This window comes from Phyllostomus discolor, chromosome 4 (genome assembly GCF_004126475.2).
Source record: "Phyllostomus discolor isolate MPI-MPIP mPhyDis1 chromosome 4, mPhyDis1.pri.v3, whole genome shotgun sequence".
Classification (NCBI taxonomy): Eukaryota; Metazoa; Chordata; class Mammalia; order Chiroptera; family Phyllostomidae; genus Phyllostomus; species Phyllostomus discolor.
In genome coordinates this window covers 115,105,235-115,121,888 of record NC_040906.2, presented here as the reverse complement: position 1 = coordinate 115,121,888, position 16,654 = coordinate 115,105,235, and the positions used below count along the sequence as shown (strand labels likewise).

Genomic DNA, 16,654 nt, shown 5'->3' with positions numbered 1-16,654 from the left:
GGACCAGCACACATTTATTATCTTACGATTCTGTAGGTCAGAAGTCTGACACTGCTCTCACTGAGCTAAAATCAAAGTGTCTGCAAGACTTTGTTCCTTCCAGGGGGGTGTGGGGGTGAATCTCTTTTCTCGTGTTTTCTAGCCTCTTCACCGCTTGCCTGCAGTCCTGGGCCCACCGTCTCCCGCCTCCTCAAAGGCAGCGGTGGCCCGCCAAGTCGTTCTCATACCACCCCGCCCCGACCCCGCTGCGGTTGTGCCCTTCCCCTCCCTGACCCCCAGCCACACCTCGGAACGGGGAAGTGAAACTGGACTTTTAAGAAGTGCCCAAGTGGGGAGGGAGCCACCTGGGCCTTCTACCCCTCCCCCACCCTCAGCCCCTCCCCTTGGGTGACGTGTTCTTAGAAAGGGTTCCCCTGCTGAAAACAGCCACAAACCAACCCGACAGTGCTGTAGTCAAGGCTGAGTCACAGAGTCTTAGGGGTTTAGAGGGCCCGCCTGTGTGTGGGTCAGACCTGGCTGCGCCCTGATCCCTGCCTGGGCCTGGGCAAGCTGCTTTACCTCCCACTCCTCCCAGCCCTGCTCCTCCGCCAAGCTGAGCCTCCCTTACCCTGCCCCTGGAGCCCCCACCCTCCCCTCCAGGTCCTGTACGCAGCAGGATGAGGAAACCCCCCTTTGGGAGAAGTGTGTGCAGTGGACCAGAGACCTCAGGTTTTCCGCTTGCTCTGAGGCTTCAGGCAGGGTCTTCTACCTCTCTCTGCCCAAGTTTCCTCGCCTGTAAAACGGGGATGATGATCGTGCAAATTGTGTGGGGCTGGTTTGAGAGTTAAAGGAATCAATAATGTATAAGATACCCGGCCTGTTAAAACTGTTCCTTAAGTTTTACCTATTATTGTACTATTTCTACTATTACAGTGATTACCTTGCTGAGTTGCTTGTTTCTAAAGTTCCTCGAGACACCCTAACAGGAGCCATTAATGCCCTGGTTACTCAGCGGCAGCCCGCAGCAGCACTGTGCGAAGATCAGAGACAGGCTCTGCCTGGGAGAGTGCGCCGCCCACTGGTCCCCACTCCCCACCCCCTACCCCCGCCCCCGCTAAGGGCCCGTAGCCTTATCAGATCTAAGGTCTTCACAGCACTATCTGGAGAATGTCCCAGGAGATCCTGGCGCCAACACCCAGACTCCTGGGAGCCGGAGAGAATCCGGTGGGCTTTAAGAGTAGCTGCTGGGTGACTCCGGTTATCTCTACTTTTGTTGTTTCTAGTTGAGCCAAACCTGCCCTCTCCTCCTGCTTCCCCACCCCCTGCCCCACCCCTCCGGGTCTCAGCCTCAGATGAGGAGCCTGGTGGCAGCCGGGCCTGGGGAATCCTGTCGCTGGGAACTGGAGAGTCGCCAGACGTGTGGAATACACAGGAAACCTCCGTTTTGGCCCCACTGAGGGATGGGGAGCCTTAACTGTACCGCTGACCCTCTGCCTGGTAGGGAAGCAACTCTGAGGAGTGCCCCCGTCCGGTTCGAAGCCCAAGCTGTCCCACAGAGAGCCACAGAGGGCCCTACGTGTAGGAACTAGGGATGGATGTGTGCTGATCTCGGGCCTCCCTGACAAGCCCCATCTCTTCTGAGTAAAATATTTGGCTTTCCTGCACTTTTCTCCTTTAATGTGTCAGCCAGTGAGATTCTGATTCATTGGGATTTTGACCTTTCTTCTGTTTCTCCTCTGGCTCCAAAGAAGGAGAAACCCCTCTCAGCCTGCTAAGTTCACACAAGCCCTCCTGGCTTGTGAGTGACAGAGGAGGAGGCCCACTGTGACCCCTGCCTCTTGGAAGTGACAGTGTAAACCAGAGATAGGATGTGAAATTCTTGTTGATGTGTGTTAAAGGCCATAGGACATTGAGAAAGTGTGGCTGGCTCCTCACACCCTCCCGACTGCAGGAGAAGCAGCTCAGAGCACAGGCCCAGTAGCCAGAGGAGGAGGAAAGGGACCACGTTTGTAGAGCACGTACTATGTGCCGGCCCCACTTACTCCTCACAACAGTCCTACAAAGTTGGCACTATCGCCACTCCCACTGCACACATGGGAAGACCGAGGCCAGAGAGGTTAAGTGGCACAGCTTAGACTTGTACTGCGTCGCGTGGGCCCTACCGTCCTGTTCTTTCTGCTCTGCCCTCAAGGGTGCATCAGACGCAGTCATACATACAACCACTGATGGTTTGGGGACTGGAAGGGTCCAGAAGGTAGGTGCTGGGCCACTGGGGGCAGCAGGTGGCCTCTTCTACTCTGCTTGTTCCAGATTAGAAGTTCAAACACTTGAGAGAAAAGCCAGCTTGTTCTTCCCCCTCTCTTTGAGATAAGCTGTAGCTGGGGCCTTGGCCAAGTTCTCAGGGCCCCAAAAGGAGGGCTGACTTGTGGGAATGAGGCCTTAAGACCTGTAGGGGTTGCCTCAGGAGAGATGGCTGCTGTGAGCTAAGAGCCCCAGGAATGCTACAGAAAACCCCAAGAAATCGCCCTTTGAAGTCTGTCAGACAGCCAACCGTGCGCCTGGCTTTCCTCACTGGGAACTGCAGGGTGGGTTAAACTCAGTAGCCAACATGCCTTTGATCTCTGCTCACCATCTCCCCTCACCTGTCTCCTCTAGATGGGATTTATTATGGAGACAATCGGCTTGATGTGGTCAGCGAGTCAGGAACAGCCACGCTGAAAGCTCGGCCAAGAGTTCGGCCCCTACTGACCTTCCTTCCGCTGGTGAGTACAGTTCTGCTCTGGGGTCTGAGGGTCTGCTCTGGACGGGCTACCTCAGCTACCGTGGATGAGGGAGCCCCCCCGCCCTGAGCAACTGGACATCAGCCACACCCTCCGTTCATTTCCTTCCTTCTTGATGCCAGCCCAGGGTGGCTACGAGGAGGAGGCAAGGCTGAGACTCACAGCAGAAAGGCTGGGATTAGAGGTGTCAGCTCCACCCATAAAAACCCAGGGAGAGGTGACGGGGAACCTGTGCGCAAAGGCAGTGCAGTGGTGGGTGCCTCCAACTAAGCAGGATTTATATTCACAGACAGTCATCGATGGCCGCCTGCTCCGTGCCTGCCCCGTGTCTGCATTAGATGCTGGGATGCGGAGATGACTGGGCCAGCATTGCTGCTCTCTGGGCAGGTCACTGGTAAATCAATAGGCTGTTGGAACACAGGCCAGAGCAGGGGCAGTCAGTCCCGCAGCGGGGGTCTAGGAGGACTTTCTGGAAGAGGTGACATTGAGCTGTCTGGAAGGACAAAGAGCAGTGACCTTTGCAAGAAGGGCATTTGGGGCAGATTTGTTTATAAGTCTGAAATTGCAAAAACTGAAAAACTCCCTTTTGGAGCCTGTGGGTGGGCTTTTGCTCTTCGACGAGGGAGACTGCTCTGTGACCGGCTCTGCTCGCTGTGACGCGATGCCTGGGTGCTCCGGACAGCCTAGACCAGCACCGCCCAGTAGACACATTGTGTGTGTCTCCAGTAATTTCCCATTTTTTACCTTAAAGGAAATAGGTAAAATTAATTTTAATAATATATTTTACTTAACCCAAAATATTTAAAAGATTATCATTTCAACATTTAATCAATGTGAAAAATACTAAGGAGATGTTTTACATTCTTTGCTCATACAATACCTTTTTTAAAAATTGTTGTTCTGTTACGGTTGTCCCAATTTCCCTTTGTTCTCTCCTGTCCCTGCACCCCGCCCCGCCATCAATCCCCACCCTGTTGTCCATGTCCATCAGTCATTCATCCTTGTTCTTTACCTGGACCCTTCCCCTTCTCTCCTCCCTTATCCCCCGCCCCCCTGCCCTCTGGTCCCTGTCAATTTGTTCCTTGTTTCCATGCCTTTGGTTCTATTTTGCTCATTTGTTTTGTTGATTAGGCTCCACTTATAGGTGAGATCATATGGCATTTGTCTTTCACTGCCTGGTTTATTTCACTTAGCATAATGCTCTCCAGTTTCATCCATGCTGTTGCAAAGGGTAGGAGCTCCTTCTTTCTTTCTGCCGCATAGAATTCCACTGTGTAAATGTACCATAGTTTTTTGATCCACTCACTTACTGATGGACACTTAGGCTGTTTCCAGCACTTGGCTATTGTAAATTGTGCTGCTATGAACATTGGGGTGCATAGGTTCTTCTGAGTTGGAGTTTCAGGGTTCTTAGGGTTCATACAACATCTTTAAAATCTGGCGTACCGCACTTAGAGCACACACACCCCATTTCTGACCAGCGACTTTCCATGTGCTCAGTAGCCACTTGTGGCCAGTGGCTGCTGTATCGGACAGTGCAGGTCCAGCGCCTGGGCAGTCAGCCCCATCAACTCTAGGCTCACTCCTGCCTGTTGGATGGGTCCTGGTTGTGATCGTATTGTTACTGATGTCGGTGAGGGTTTGTACCACCTGGAGGGATGAGCCACCAAATCCTGGCCTGTGTTCTCAGGAGCCTGTTAGACGCCGGTGCCCCACGCCCTGGCTGGGCACCGGCGGGTCCTACCAGCATGCCCAGCACTGCCACCTCTCTCTCCGTCACCAATTTCTTCCTGTTGTTTGTCTGACCTCTCCAACCAGACCCTGGGGTCTAGATGGGGTAGAATGAGTCTTACATTTTCCTTGCTATAGCCACACAGACCTCTGGAAATACACCTTTAAACAATGTATTTTCTGCTTATAAAAACAATTAATAGACATTACAGACAAACACAGAAAGTACACTGCCCACAAAGAGGTGTAAAGCAAAGGAGTCACTCGTGCCTTTGTTCCAGCATAAAACTGTTATAAGGGTCATAAATGCAAAGTAAATAATTTTGAGATTTTTCTGTTGCCGAAGGTAACACTCTGTCCCCTCACACACCCCCAGCATGCATACTCAGAATCACAGAGGTGTGAGCCCAGGGCTGACACACCCATACCTATTCTGGTTGTTAAAATATTGAATTAAATGGCTGTTGCCCCCTAATTGGCTTCTGCTGTCCTGGGCTCTCGCCCAGACCTGCAGCAACTAAAGGGTTAATGCGGCACAGCTGAGTTTATTCTGATTGGCTGGTATCCTGTATGCCCCACCCACCCACTTTGGTTCCCTTTGGTAACTAGTGGAGTCCCAGCCTTCTTTCCTCAGCTCTGGTTTGCACACTCTGGTTAGATCTGGTTTGGGCCAGCTAGTGCCCTGCTCAGGGACAGTGCAGACCCCAGTCAGCCAGCCATTGGAGGGGGCTTGGCTGGCCGGTTGGGCTGGAGTTCCTGGGAGTGGTCCTTCCAGGCAAGCCTCAGAGCCTGTCCCAGGACATGGAGACCTCCCCAGCAAACTCACACCCCCTCCCTGGTGAGGGTGAGAGTACACCCATGGAGAACTGCCAACTCAGAGGGGCTTATTGGGTCCACACCAGCCTCATTTTACAGAGGCAGGAACTGGACTCCGAAGGGGAAGTTCACTCCATGCCTTCCGCGCCAGCTGAACGAGGAAAGGCAGATGGAGCAGCCTGTGTGACAGGCACTATTCCCATTTTACAGATGGAGAAAGTGAAGCAGAGAATGTGGCAGTAGCTTGTTTAAGGTCACACAGTTCTTTAGTGGCAGAGCTGGGGTTTGAACCCCTGCAGCCAGGCTCCAGGGTCCAAGCTTTATTCAAGCCATCCTATACTCCCTTCCACCCACCATCTAGAAGCTTTTATCTTCCCTCCCAGCACCAATCTGCAGAACTACATGCATCTCCTTGTCTGCCTCTCCGAACTCCCGTCCAGCTGCTGGGGCCTGCTGGGCCAAGGGTTCCTTGCCTCTTTCAGGCCATCAGCCCCTCTGAGACCACGATGAGGCTCTGGGCCACATGTGCGCAATTTTGCTTATAATTTTAGCAGAGGCCTCTCAGGCCCCTGGAAGCCCATCTATGAGGCACCTTTCGATTAGGAACCTTTGGCCTGATGGCTCATATCCCTGGGACATCTCTGTGCTCCTGATTTAGGTCACAAGATACAGAGCAGCCCCAAAATCTTTCATCACCAGTTCCTGGGTTGAGGGGAATCTGGCTCCTCCCCCTTGGGTGTCGGGCCAGGGCCACGTCCTCGGCTTTCTTCCAGCTGGGGCAGGAGGCCGGGAGAATGAGAAGCAAGAAGACTGAGCTCCTGAGGGTGTGGTTCACACAGATACAGCCTCCCACACTCGTCCCCAGCCCCTCCAAGTCAGAGTGGGTGGGGAGTGACTCTGTCCTAAACCAGCTGGGCCTCACACTTCCCTGTCCTCCCTTCTCACGAGGGGAGGGCACCTCCTGGGCCCGGCTGCGCTGGGTCAGGGGAGGCAGCAGCCCTAAGAAGCCAGGCACAGGCTCGGCAAGTACCGTGCTCTTTCGGAACTGTCTGGACCTAGGTCGTCTTCCGAGTGCAGCCTCACTGCTGGTATCCCACACAGGCCTGCAAAGGGCTAGATTTGGGGTGAGGGCAACAGCAGGGGCTTTTGTGCCCTCCCTGGAGCCTCCTCACCCTGTCTGAGGTGGTGAGTTCAGAGGACTAAGAAATACTTTCTCAGGCACCCGGAAGCCATAGGCTAATTAATCATGAAAAGGTGGCTGGGTCTGGATCCGATTGATCCCCAAGTAATTGACACCAGTCCCTGCTCCTCACCTGAGGGAGGGTCTCCCCTGTTGTGACTTTCTGTGTTAAAGTAACTGCCCAGGCAAGGGTCAGGAGGCACGGTCAGCTCTCTGGAGGCCCCTCTGAAGCCAGGCCCTTCGACACAAGGGTCACTCCTGGAGCTCTGCTTCCACCTCTGCCACGGGCAGCGTTCCAGCCACCAGGGCCACTCTACTTCCTGCTCGGAGAGCTATGAGAAACTGGGTCACAATTGCCAAGCTGCAGATCTGGGGAGGACCTCAGTGCTCATCTGGATGACAAAACCGGGGCCCAGGGAGAGAGGGTTCTGCCCCATCACACAGCTCAGTCGAGGCGGCAGAGGGTACCGATCCCGGGTCTCCTCTCAGTCTGGTCCTGTCTACGCCGGGTGGACCCGGGCCGAGTGGGGGAGGATCCTTTCTCCCCACTGACCTCTGACTCCCCGGGGAAAGCCAGGCCCAGTCCTCCAGCCAGAGCCTGTCCGTAGCTTTCCAGGGCTGAGCTGATAAACAGCTGGTCGTGGGAGGGTTATACTTCTCTCTGGGGTTGCCTCTTGCCCTCTCCTGGTCTGAATGAAACCATCCCCAGGGGGATACATGTGAGGAATTAAAAATAAAATGCCAATGTGGCAAGTATGGGGAAACTGGCCAGACAAGTCCCCTGGGGTGCCCCAGGCAGTGAGAGCTCCCTGGGTCACCCCACCCTCTGAGTCAGACAGGCCTGGCTGGGCCCAGGGCAGGCCCCCACCTGCTCTGGACCCCTGCCTGGAGTCAGCTGGATTTCCCCTTTCGACTCCACCCCTGCTGCAGGAGCTCATCTCCGAACTGGAGGCCCAGGCTCCCTCTGGGGCTGGGGTCGGGGCTCCCTCTGGGGCTGGGGTCGGAGCTCCCTGGGATGAGCTGGGCAGGGCAGTCGTCGTCATTGGCTTTTGACAGGTTTGTGTGGCTGACGTCGGCTGGGAGGGTGGTGGGAGAGGGAGCTCTGTGCGTTCACCTGGGGAACGTGTCGTGGACATGGACTCCGTGTGTCATGGCCGAGACCTGCAGGGAGGTACAGATGGCGCTCCCACCCCACCACAGCCCACCCCTCGTCTCCCCACCTGGCTCCTTTCCTCACAGCGAGGGCCTCGGCCTGAAGCTCCATGCAAGCTCCATCCACACTCTCATCCTTGCCCACCCCAGCCACCCTTTGGGCTCAGGGATGTGCCCCCGGGTCAGCGCCCTGAGGAGGACTGACGGGGAAGAAGCCCAAGTGGGCTCAGGGCCATCCAAGCAGGGAGTTCTGGGCCTTCGGTGCCTGAAAAAGGGGGTGATTGGGTTCTCTAGTCACACCCCCGTGACCCCACAGACCCCTTGCCCTGCAGGGAACCAGAGCAGGGCCCCCCGTGGCACAGAGTCCAGGCAGGGCCCTGTAGGCTGGGTCTAAGGGCACTTCCAGGCTGGCAGGCAGGTCCAGAGGAAGACAGTCTCCTTGGCAGAATTCCCTGGCCCTCGGGAGTGGGAATGAGCTATGGCAGAGGGTGGAGGCTGGGGCAGGGAAGCAGTGGAACTGCTTCAGAAAATGCTCACTGGCTGCCCATCCCAGAGAGGCTGCTGTGTGGGGAGCACAGACCCCCTACCCACCCGCTCACTGCCCCTCAAAGCCAGGAAAACACCTGGCTGGGCTTCACCCAGTGGGGGGTGTTGGTGTCCGGGGCATTTCCTGGTGGCTTTCACCCTGGGGTCCCATCTCCCTGTGCCCCCAGCCTACAGTGGTGCTCCCAACTGTGCCCAGCCCTAACTCTGGCTCGGGGTCATCGCCCTCACCCCCTGCAGCTCTGCACCCCGCCCTGAGGTGCCCCAACCAGGCTGCAGGAGGGACCCGGGGAGGAGGTCTGCATTCCGTGAGGTGCAGCCAAGACTCAGAGCTGGCCTGTGCCCAAGGTCAACCGTGTGTTGCCCATCAGCCTAGCCCTGGTGACCCACCTTGGGGTTTGGCTGGATCTTGAGGAATCCCAGGCATGAGGATATGTGTCCTGGGCATGAGGAGGCCAAGAGGACCAGGCTGGGGCCATCATAGGGTGAACTCTGACCCCTGAGCCTTGGTAGAATGGCAGGGGGTTCCACCTCTGAAACTTTAAGGGGGCTACTAACCTCACCATGAAATAGTGTTTTCCTTCCTCCTTCTCTGCAGCTCTGAGATGTTTATAGCCTGAAGGGCAGCAGGGGATTCCCCGGGACCTGACCACAGCACGGGAAGCACCCATCTATTCAGATCCACCAGACAGACCCACCCCTCGGGCTGTGCCCAGAGCATGGGTCCAAGGACTCTGACCCCTGTTGGCCCCTGGGGCTCTGTGAGGCCCTGGGGGAGGGAGCCCAAGGGAAACGCTTTCTTGAGCACTCACTCTGTGGCACCTCTCTAGGTGTGTGGCAGCTTACAAGGAGAGTAAGATTGCCCCCATTCTACAGATGGAAAAAACGAGTCTCAGAAGGCAAGGGAGGGGCACACGTATTGATTACTGACCGTGTGTCACATACTGCCTGTGCCGGCTCTGGGACCAGGGAGTCACATTGAGATCACCCGCCTGGCCTGTCTGGACTCTGAAGTTCACGCACGTTCTTTCCACCTGATCGCAAGAATTATTTTTAAATTATTATTATTATTATTTTTTAAGATTTTATTCATCCATTTTTAGGGAGGGAAGGGGGGGGGAGAGAGAGAGAGAGAGAGAGAGAGAGAGAGAGAGAGAGAAACATCAATGTGCGGTTGCTGGGGACCATGGCCTGCAACCCAGGAATGTACCCTGGCTGGGAATTGAACCTGGGACACTTTAGTTCCTAGCCCGCGCTCAATCCACTGAGCTACGCCAGCCAGGGCTAAATTATTATTTTAAAATTATTTTATTGGGTATTTTTTATTATGAAGGGAACAAAAGTTCATTGTTCAGAACCTAGCAATAGAGATAAGTATAAGGAAGAAAATAAATATTCTTGGAATGGCACCTTTGTCCCCAATGTCCCCGCAACCAAGCACTGCTGATAATGTCAATGTACTAGGCTGGGATGGCTTTTAAAGGGCTGCCGACTGAGCTGGGGAGCTGGCTTGTGCCCCTCTGTGAGGTGAGTGGGGTGATCTTAGCTTCCGGGCGTCGTCCAGGTGCAGGGAAGAGGAAGGGCTGAGGCTCAGTTTCATGTGGAGCACCCCGCCCGCAGGGCCAGGGCTGGACTCTGCCCCTGGCATTGAGCAAGGGCTGCTCAGAGGCAGCAGGGCGGGGAGTGGCCGTGGCCATGGCTGGCTGCCCACTGGCCCGGGGAGGGAGGCCCCAGCTGACGGGCCCCACAGAGCCACTCAGGTGCTCATTTGCATGCTCTCAGTTTGTTTCATTGCTCAAAGGTTGGTGCACTTCTCTGTCTTGATGTGGGGCTGCCCCCGTGTCCCCGAGGATGTTTGAGATGCACGCCAACCCCTGCAGGCAGCACCGGGTCTCTCACGTTCCCAGGGCAAGCGCGCCGAGGATGGGGTGCAGCCAGCTCCCCGACTGGCTGCAGCAGTCGGAGTCCCACGTCTGAAGCCAGCGTTGGCCTCAGCCCAGCCCTGCCCGCGTGGCCTCCCCGTGTGGCTCCTGGAAGAGCAGCTTCAGGAACTCTGCCTCCCAGCTGTCCTCCTTCCCCCTCTCCCTCTCTTATCCGGAAACAACGGCAGGTTCTGTCCCAACACCCTCTTATCAAGGGGTGGCCCTGCGTGGCCAGGTCACCACCCACATGGCATAGACGAGCTAAGTCACAGACAGGACACTTGATGGGCCTAGACTCACAGAACGCTGTGCTCGAAGGGACCCTTGGAGAGCGCCAACAGCAAAGGCAAGGTGGCCCTGGGGGGGGGGGGGGGGGGGGAGTGACTTTGCCCCGAGTTAAAGAGCGGTGGAGCTGGCACCGGAGCACAGGCTGTCCGCCTCTCCACTCTGTTCTTTCTGTCCCTCACTCACATCTGGGAACTCAGTCACTCAACAAACAATTGTTAAGTTGCCAGTCTGTGCCAGGCATGTACAAAGAATCAGCTGTCGCCCTCAGGTAGGCTGAGCTGGGGCAGCAAAGACTAGAGTCATCTACCCTGGGCTCGGTTTGTGCTGGAGGAAAAGTGTGCGGCCAGTGCCATGGTGGCACAGAGCAGGCTCTGAGGTGCCAAGACTGGCCCTGCCTCTTACTAGCTGTGTGACCTTGGGCAGTGTACTTAGCCTCTCTGTGCCTCAGTTTCCTCATCTATAAAATAAAAGCAACAAAGGGACTCTCAGGGTTACTGTGAAGACAAACTGGGTGCTACACTGGAAGTACTCAGAAAGGTGCCCAGCACACAGTAGGCACCTAACCAGTGTCAGCACACACGGTGAGTAACGCGCAGGGCAGAGAAATTAAGTCTGGCCGCCCCAGCCCAGCCTGCCTGTGGGTCAGTGACAGACGATTCTGCGTTGCCAAGGAGGGCTTTGGGACAAGCTGGGTGTGCGGGTGGTGACCAGGTGCCTGGAAGACAGTGACATAGAGGTAGCTATGGGTCCTCGGGCAAGTCACTTCGCTTCTCTGTGCCTTAGTTTCCTTATCTGTAACACAGAGGTGGTGATAACAGCACCTGTCCCACTGGGTCGTTGGGAAAAGGAAATGAGTTAAGAAGTGGCAACTCAACTGCAGAAAGTGCCCCTGGCAGGGCGAGCGCCAGGGCGAGCACCAGGGCGGGGGCAGCTGGCACCATTGTGGGGTGGGGGGTCCGGGGGACGGGAGCAGGGGGCCTGCGAGGCGCCAATGACCAGTGGAGGGGAAGCTCTACGTCTCCCCCAACCCTTCCTCTTCAGGTATTCTTGTCATCGTTTTGTTCAACTTTTTAAAATTGTGAGATGCACACAGCATAAAATGCACTGTTTTGACCATTTTTAAATGTACAATTTAGTGACATTAAGTAACTTTTCTCTCTAACCAGTCTTAATGTGCAGAAAAGTTGCAGGAATAACTCAGAGAACTCCCCAGAGCCTCCACCCAGGCCCCTGAATTCTGCCACAATGGCCTCACTCGCCCCACCCCCCCCAACCTCCACACCCGAGCTGTTCTTCCCGGACCGCTGGAGTGGGCCGAAACATCGTGCTCCTTTACTCCTGAATACTTCGGTGTGTGCTACCTAAGAGCAGAGACCTCTGCACGATGACCAAAGCCAGGAATTTAATGTTGGTACGATACTATTATCGCATACACCTTAATATGTATTCGATGACTGCCGACGGTCCCGTAACAGCCTTCACGGCACACCCCTCCCATCCCGGGACCCAGTGCAAGGTCGCGCATGGCATTTCAGTGCCACCTCCAAGCCCTCTTCTTTGCCTCAATTTTCTGAGGCTGAGAGGGGCCGGTCAGGAAATTCAGCACCCGTGGAGATGGACGCTGTCCCCGCCTGTGCGATTGCACACTGAACTATGTCCCCCACCCAGCAGCCCGCTCGATGCCAGCTGCCTGTGTCCTGTGGTGAGTGAGTGGCACTCACCTTCCAGGTCTGTTCTTCTAGGGCTAATTTTAAAATGACTTTGTGTTTGCCTTCTCTGAACACCCAGGGTGAACGTAGTAGGGACAGCTAAATGAGCCACCAGAGCTTGCGGGGCACAAAAGGGACGGAGCAGGGCCCCTGGGGTTTGGAGGTGAGGGGCTGCAGTCAGTTCAGTCCTGGGAGCTCCTGAACAAGTGAGGCTGGACTTGGGGACCTGCCCCAGGGGTGGCACACGGGCGGAGCGCCTCAGCGCCTGGAGCAATGCCGTGAGGTGGTGGGTGTGTCCTGGGGCCTGTGGTATGTGGGGACCTGAAGTAGCCCAAGCTCTGCCTGCTTAGGAGACAGACCTCTTCCATCCTGATGTCTTAGGAGTATGATGCGTTTCCAGAGTTCGTTAGGATTAAGGCGTGGGCGAGTGGTATTACTTCCTTTTTTTTTTTAAGATTTTATTTATTTATTTTTTAGAGAGGGAAGGGAGGGAGAAAGAGAGAGAGAGAGAGAAATATCAATGTGCGGTTGCTGGGGGTCATGGCCTGCAACTCAGGCATGTACCCTGACTGGGAATCGAACCTGTGACACTTTGGTTTGCAGCCCGCACTCAATCCACTGAGCTATGCCAGCCAGAGCGGGTATTACTTCTCCGGTCCACTCAGTCATCCATCTCCCTCCTCCATCCGTAACTGTATGTAAGCGCTTGGGGTGATCCGGAAGGTGCTTCCAAGATCCCGGGCAGCTTAGCTTTGCTTGTTCAATGTTTTCACGTTTGTGGGGGTGAGGATGGATGACATAATTCTTCAACTAGCACTAACTTCCTGGGTTAGGAATATTATCTCATTTGGTTTTCTCATAATGAGCCTGCAAAGTAGGAAGTATCATCTCCATTTTGTAAGTGAAGAAAATTGCTCTCAGTGATTTGCAGAAAAGATGACCTGGGAGGCCCAGGTTTGCACCCTGACTCTGGGAAGGGATTTGGGATAACACGGGTAAAGGCTCAGTGTAGGGCTGGCACGCAGGAGGTGCAGAGTGACAGTTAAACGTCACGTTCCCAGTCCTGCCTCGCCGCTGCTCAGTGGGCATCACGCTGCGGGCAAACTTCAAAGCATGACTTGTGATGCGAAGTCTGCTTTCCAATTGTGTTCAAAAGAGTAATCAGAGGTCTCAGCCTGACTTTGGAAGGACTAGCCTCCGTCTCCTCAAAGTCAGAGCGCAGGTACTTCATGGGCGTGTGCGCTTGGGCAGCCGCTCCCTAGCCCTGCCCCTGGGTCGGAATCACTGGTTTGAGACCTGCTCTGAGCAGCTGTGTTCCAGTCATGTGCGACACGCAGAGGCAGAAGAAGAGACTTGATGGCAACTTAAGGCCGTTCCACGTGGCGATGTTCTGTAAGGATAAGAAGACGTTTGTCACCTCCAAATGACCAAAGAATAACTTTGAGATTACCCTTGGTAACCCAGGACCTTGTGGATACTCGTAAGCCATCTGCCTTGAATCCCCCTTCTTGTACATTAAGCCATGAATCCCAGAGGGTTAGCCCATCAGCCCGTGAGTGAGTAGCCCGGTGCAGCTGGAGCACGTGTTCAGAGCACAGCGCAAGCTGTGTCGTTGTTAGGAGACGGGGTGTAGGGGGTGCGCAGCCTGACCAACAGCAGCATTGGGGTGAGCAAGAACTATGCGAGTGGGTTGGAAGGGTGGTGGGAGGGGGTGCGAAAGCTTGCAGGATGGGGTGACAGGTGAGTGGGAGGCAAAAGATATCCAGGAAGTGGGAGGTGGGGTGGTTGAGGGCCTTGAATGTTGCCATAAAATGCGCTGCAGTCTTCACAGGACGAGTGTGAGGACTTCGTTGATGTATGGAAATGTGTGTTTGGAGGAAAGAAGTGGAATGCAAATTAACGAGTCCCAACTGACAGTGTGTAAACGTGTCACACCTGTTAGGCTTAGAGACCAGAAGTGCATTGCAGTGACGGAAATGCTCTGGTTTGCAGCTTCCTACTCACTTTTCTGTAACTCGCCACTAAAAACTAAGGGTGAGCAGGAGACCGGGCCGCGGGAGCTGGCTTTTAACTCGTGCTCATCCATCGGCCTCGTGGCACATTTTTTGTTTGTTCGATCTTATTTTCTTTAAATGTAGGTCTAAGTCATACACCACTTCATTCTCATTTTTGTGGGTTTTGTGTTTGGAAATTCACCTACTCATTAAAATTTATCTGCTGCCCCCAAATCAATATTCCAGGTGCTCTGGACGTGAGTAGAGGCAGAGGGGTAAAATTTTTGTTCCCCCGATCACACAGTCCCAGCCGAGGTGGATTAAGATGACAGTTTACCTCTTGTTTCAGCTGTCGCACTGTAAACAAGTGGCCTTTTCTGTTTAGTGCCATATTTTTGTATGTCTGTGCTTTTTGTTGGTGATTTCACCGTTTCCAGTGGGCCCCATGCCTAGCGCTGAAGTGCATTTTTCGGTCTGAGGTTCCTAAGAGCAGGAAGGCTACGGTGAGACTCGGAGAGAAAACATGTTTCATTCAGGCGTGAGTTATAGTGCTGCTGGCCACGAGTTCTGTGTCAGTGAGTCAAGAATACATGTTAAATGAGGTGTCTTTAAACAGAAACACACATTAAACAAAGTTATATATTGATCCTTCAATGAAAATTCTGTGACTACAGTTTGCAGGAACTTAACCTTTATTTCCCTTGAGGCAACTTTACAGATCATAATTGCCGTGAATGACGAGACCTGACTGTATCATAGCATTCAGCTGTTTAAACGAGCCCTCTCATCCTTAAGTATATTCACGAGGCTGTGCACCCACCACCTTCGCAGCAGTAAACTGGCCTCATGCAGCAGCGATTTGGGAATTGCCCGTCCCACCTTTCCTTGTCCCCTAACCTCTCTGCTCTCCTGCAGAATGCCCAGGAGAACCATGCACTGGCTGTGCCCACCCCCTCTGTCCCAGAAGACTTTGCAGACAAAGAAGTGACAGGTAAGAGGACCCCGGGCTTGAGGCTTGCCCATCTTTCTTCATCTGTAGGCCCAAGTATCTGGCCCACCTCCCCAGCTGGTGATAAAACTGGAGTCCCCAGGCTTCTTGGTGGCAGTGGGTGGGATTTGAGGAGAGCCAGGGTTGGGTAAGGCCTCTTTCCAGAGGGGCAAGGATGGTGCGGGGCCCAGGCCGGCCAGGACCAGGGGCAGCAGGAAGTGGGAGACAGAACCCTGGAGTCGGAAAGAGCCGGCTTTGAATCCCAGGTCCGCACACGTTGGCTTTGCTCCCTGGGGCAGATCACCTAATCCCTGGCACCTCTGTCTCCATGTGAGCAGTGGGAAAGGCAATTCCAGGTGTGGGGAGCAGTGAAGTGCTGCATGGGACGTAAGTCACTTCTTGTCACACTTCTTGCTCAAAATGTGCCAGTGACTTTCCATGACACTCAAAAGAAAGGTTCTCGCCAGGACGGCCAGACTCTGGCCTCGCCTGGCCTCCTGGCCTGCTTCCTTTCGCCGCTCACATTCCTCCAGCCAGCCTGCCTCTGCGGTGCCCTCAGCACCCAGGCATGTCTGCACCCAGGGCTTTTGCACAGTGTCTCCCTCTGTGTCGTCCACTCTACCCCGGACCTACGGACAGCTCTCACCCCCACTCCTTCCCTCTTTGCCCAGAGGTCACCTTCTCGATGGGGCCTTCTCTGATCACCCTGTTCAAACTGCACCTCCGGCACCCCTCCTGGGTTTTTTCCTCATATTACCCATCCTCTGATAACGTGGTAATAATTTACTAGTGGATTGTGTTTGTGGTCTGTCTCATTGTCCCACTACAACATAATGTCCAGGAGGGCTAGCATTTTGACTAATTTTCATTTTGGTTTTTTTTGTTTGTTTTGTTTTGTTTTGTTTTACTGATGTGTCCTAGCTCCTTATTCTTAGGATGTAGATGAGTGTTCATTTTCCCCTCCCCGCTCCCTTCTGTTCTTTGTCCTGAAGTCAGATGGCTGGAGGAGCCCCTCAGAGGGGCACGCCCCCCAGGTTTGTTAGACTCTGTGCTAGAAACTGGGAGGAGGGGAGGCGAAAGAGGGGTGCCCTTAAGACAGAAGCAGCCAGGGCACCCTGGCGGTCTGCAGGTTCTAGGGAGAAGCAGGGACTGGGTTCAGGAAGGGCGGGGTGTGCGCAGCTGGCCCCCTGGCTCCGCAGCTCTCTAGTGCCAGGCTGCCCTGCTCACCCGTCTGCACACCCCGTTCCCTCCCACAGCCCAGTGTCTGTTCCAGAAGTGCTCTCTGAGGTGGGGAGCTGGGCGTGTGGTAGATTCAGGGTCTTCAGAAAGCAGAAAATTGCTCTCTCCCAAACGTCCACCAGACGTCTTTACTGAGTAGGTCTGCGGGCCCCTGCCCTGGACCTGTGACTTCCTCTCTCTCACATTCCCCGTCTGTCCCGCCCAGTCTGACACGTCAGGCACAGGTGGTAGTGACCAAAGTGACCACAGGCCCACTCATGGAGGGCCTGGTGTGGGCCTAGCATGTGATCTGCCCTTTACGTGGATTTATATGAATTCTCGTATTTAACCCTC

At 54.7% G+C, this 16,654-nt stretch overlaps 1 protein-coding gene across 1 annotated transcript in view; it reads left to right on the top strand.

Moving 5' to 3' along the window:
• Nucleotides 1-16,654, top strand: part of C4H6orf132 (chromosome 4 C6orf132 homolog) — a 31,379-nt gene that overhangs the window by 8,307 nt on the left and 6,418 nt on the right. Inside the window, exons 2-3 of the mRNA XM_028511042.2 lie at nucleotides 2,635-2,741; nucleotides 15,010-15,085. Coding sequence (XP_028366843.1) covers nucleotides 2,635-2,741; nucleotides 15,010-15,085 — 183 coding nt within the window. The remainder of the gene's footprint in view (nucleotides 1-2,634; nucleotides 2,742-15,009; nucleotides 15,086-16,654) is intronic.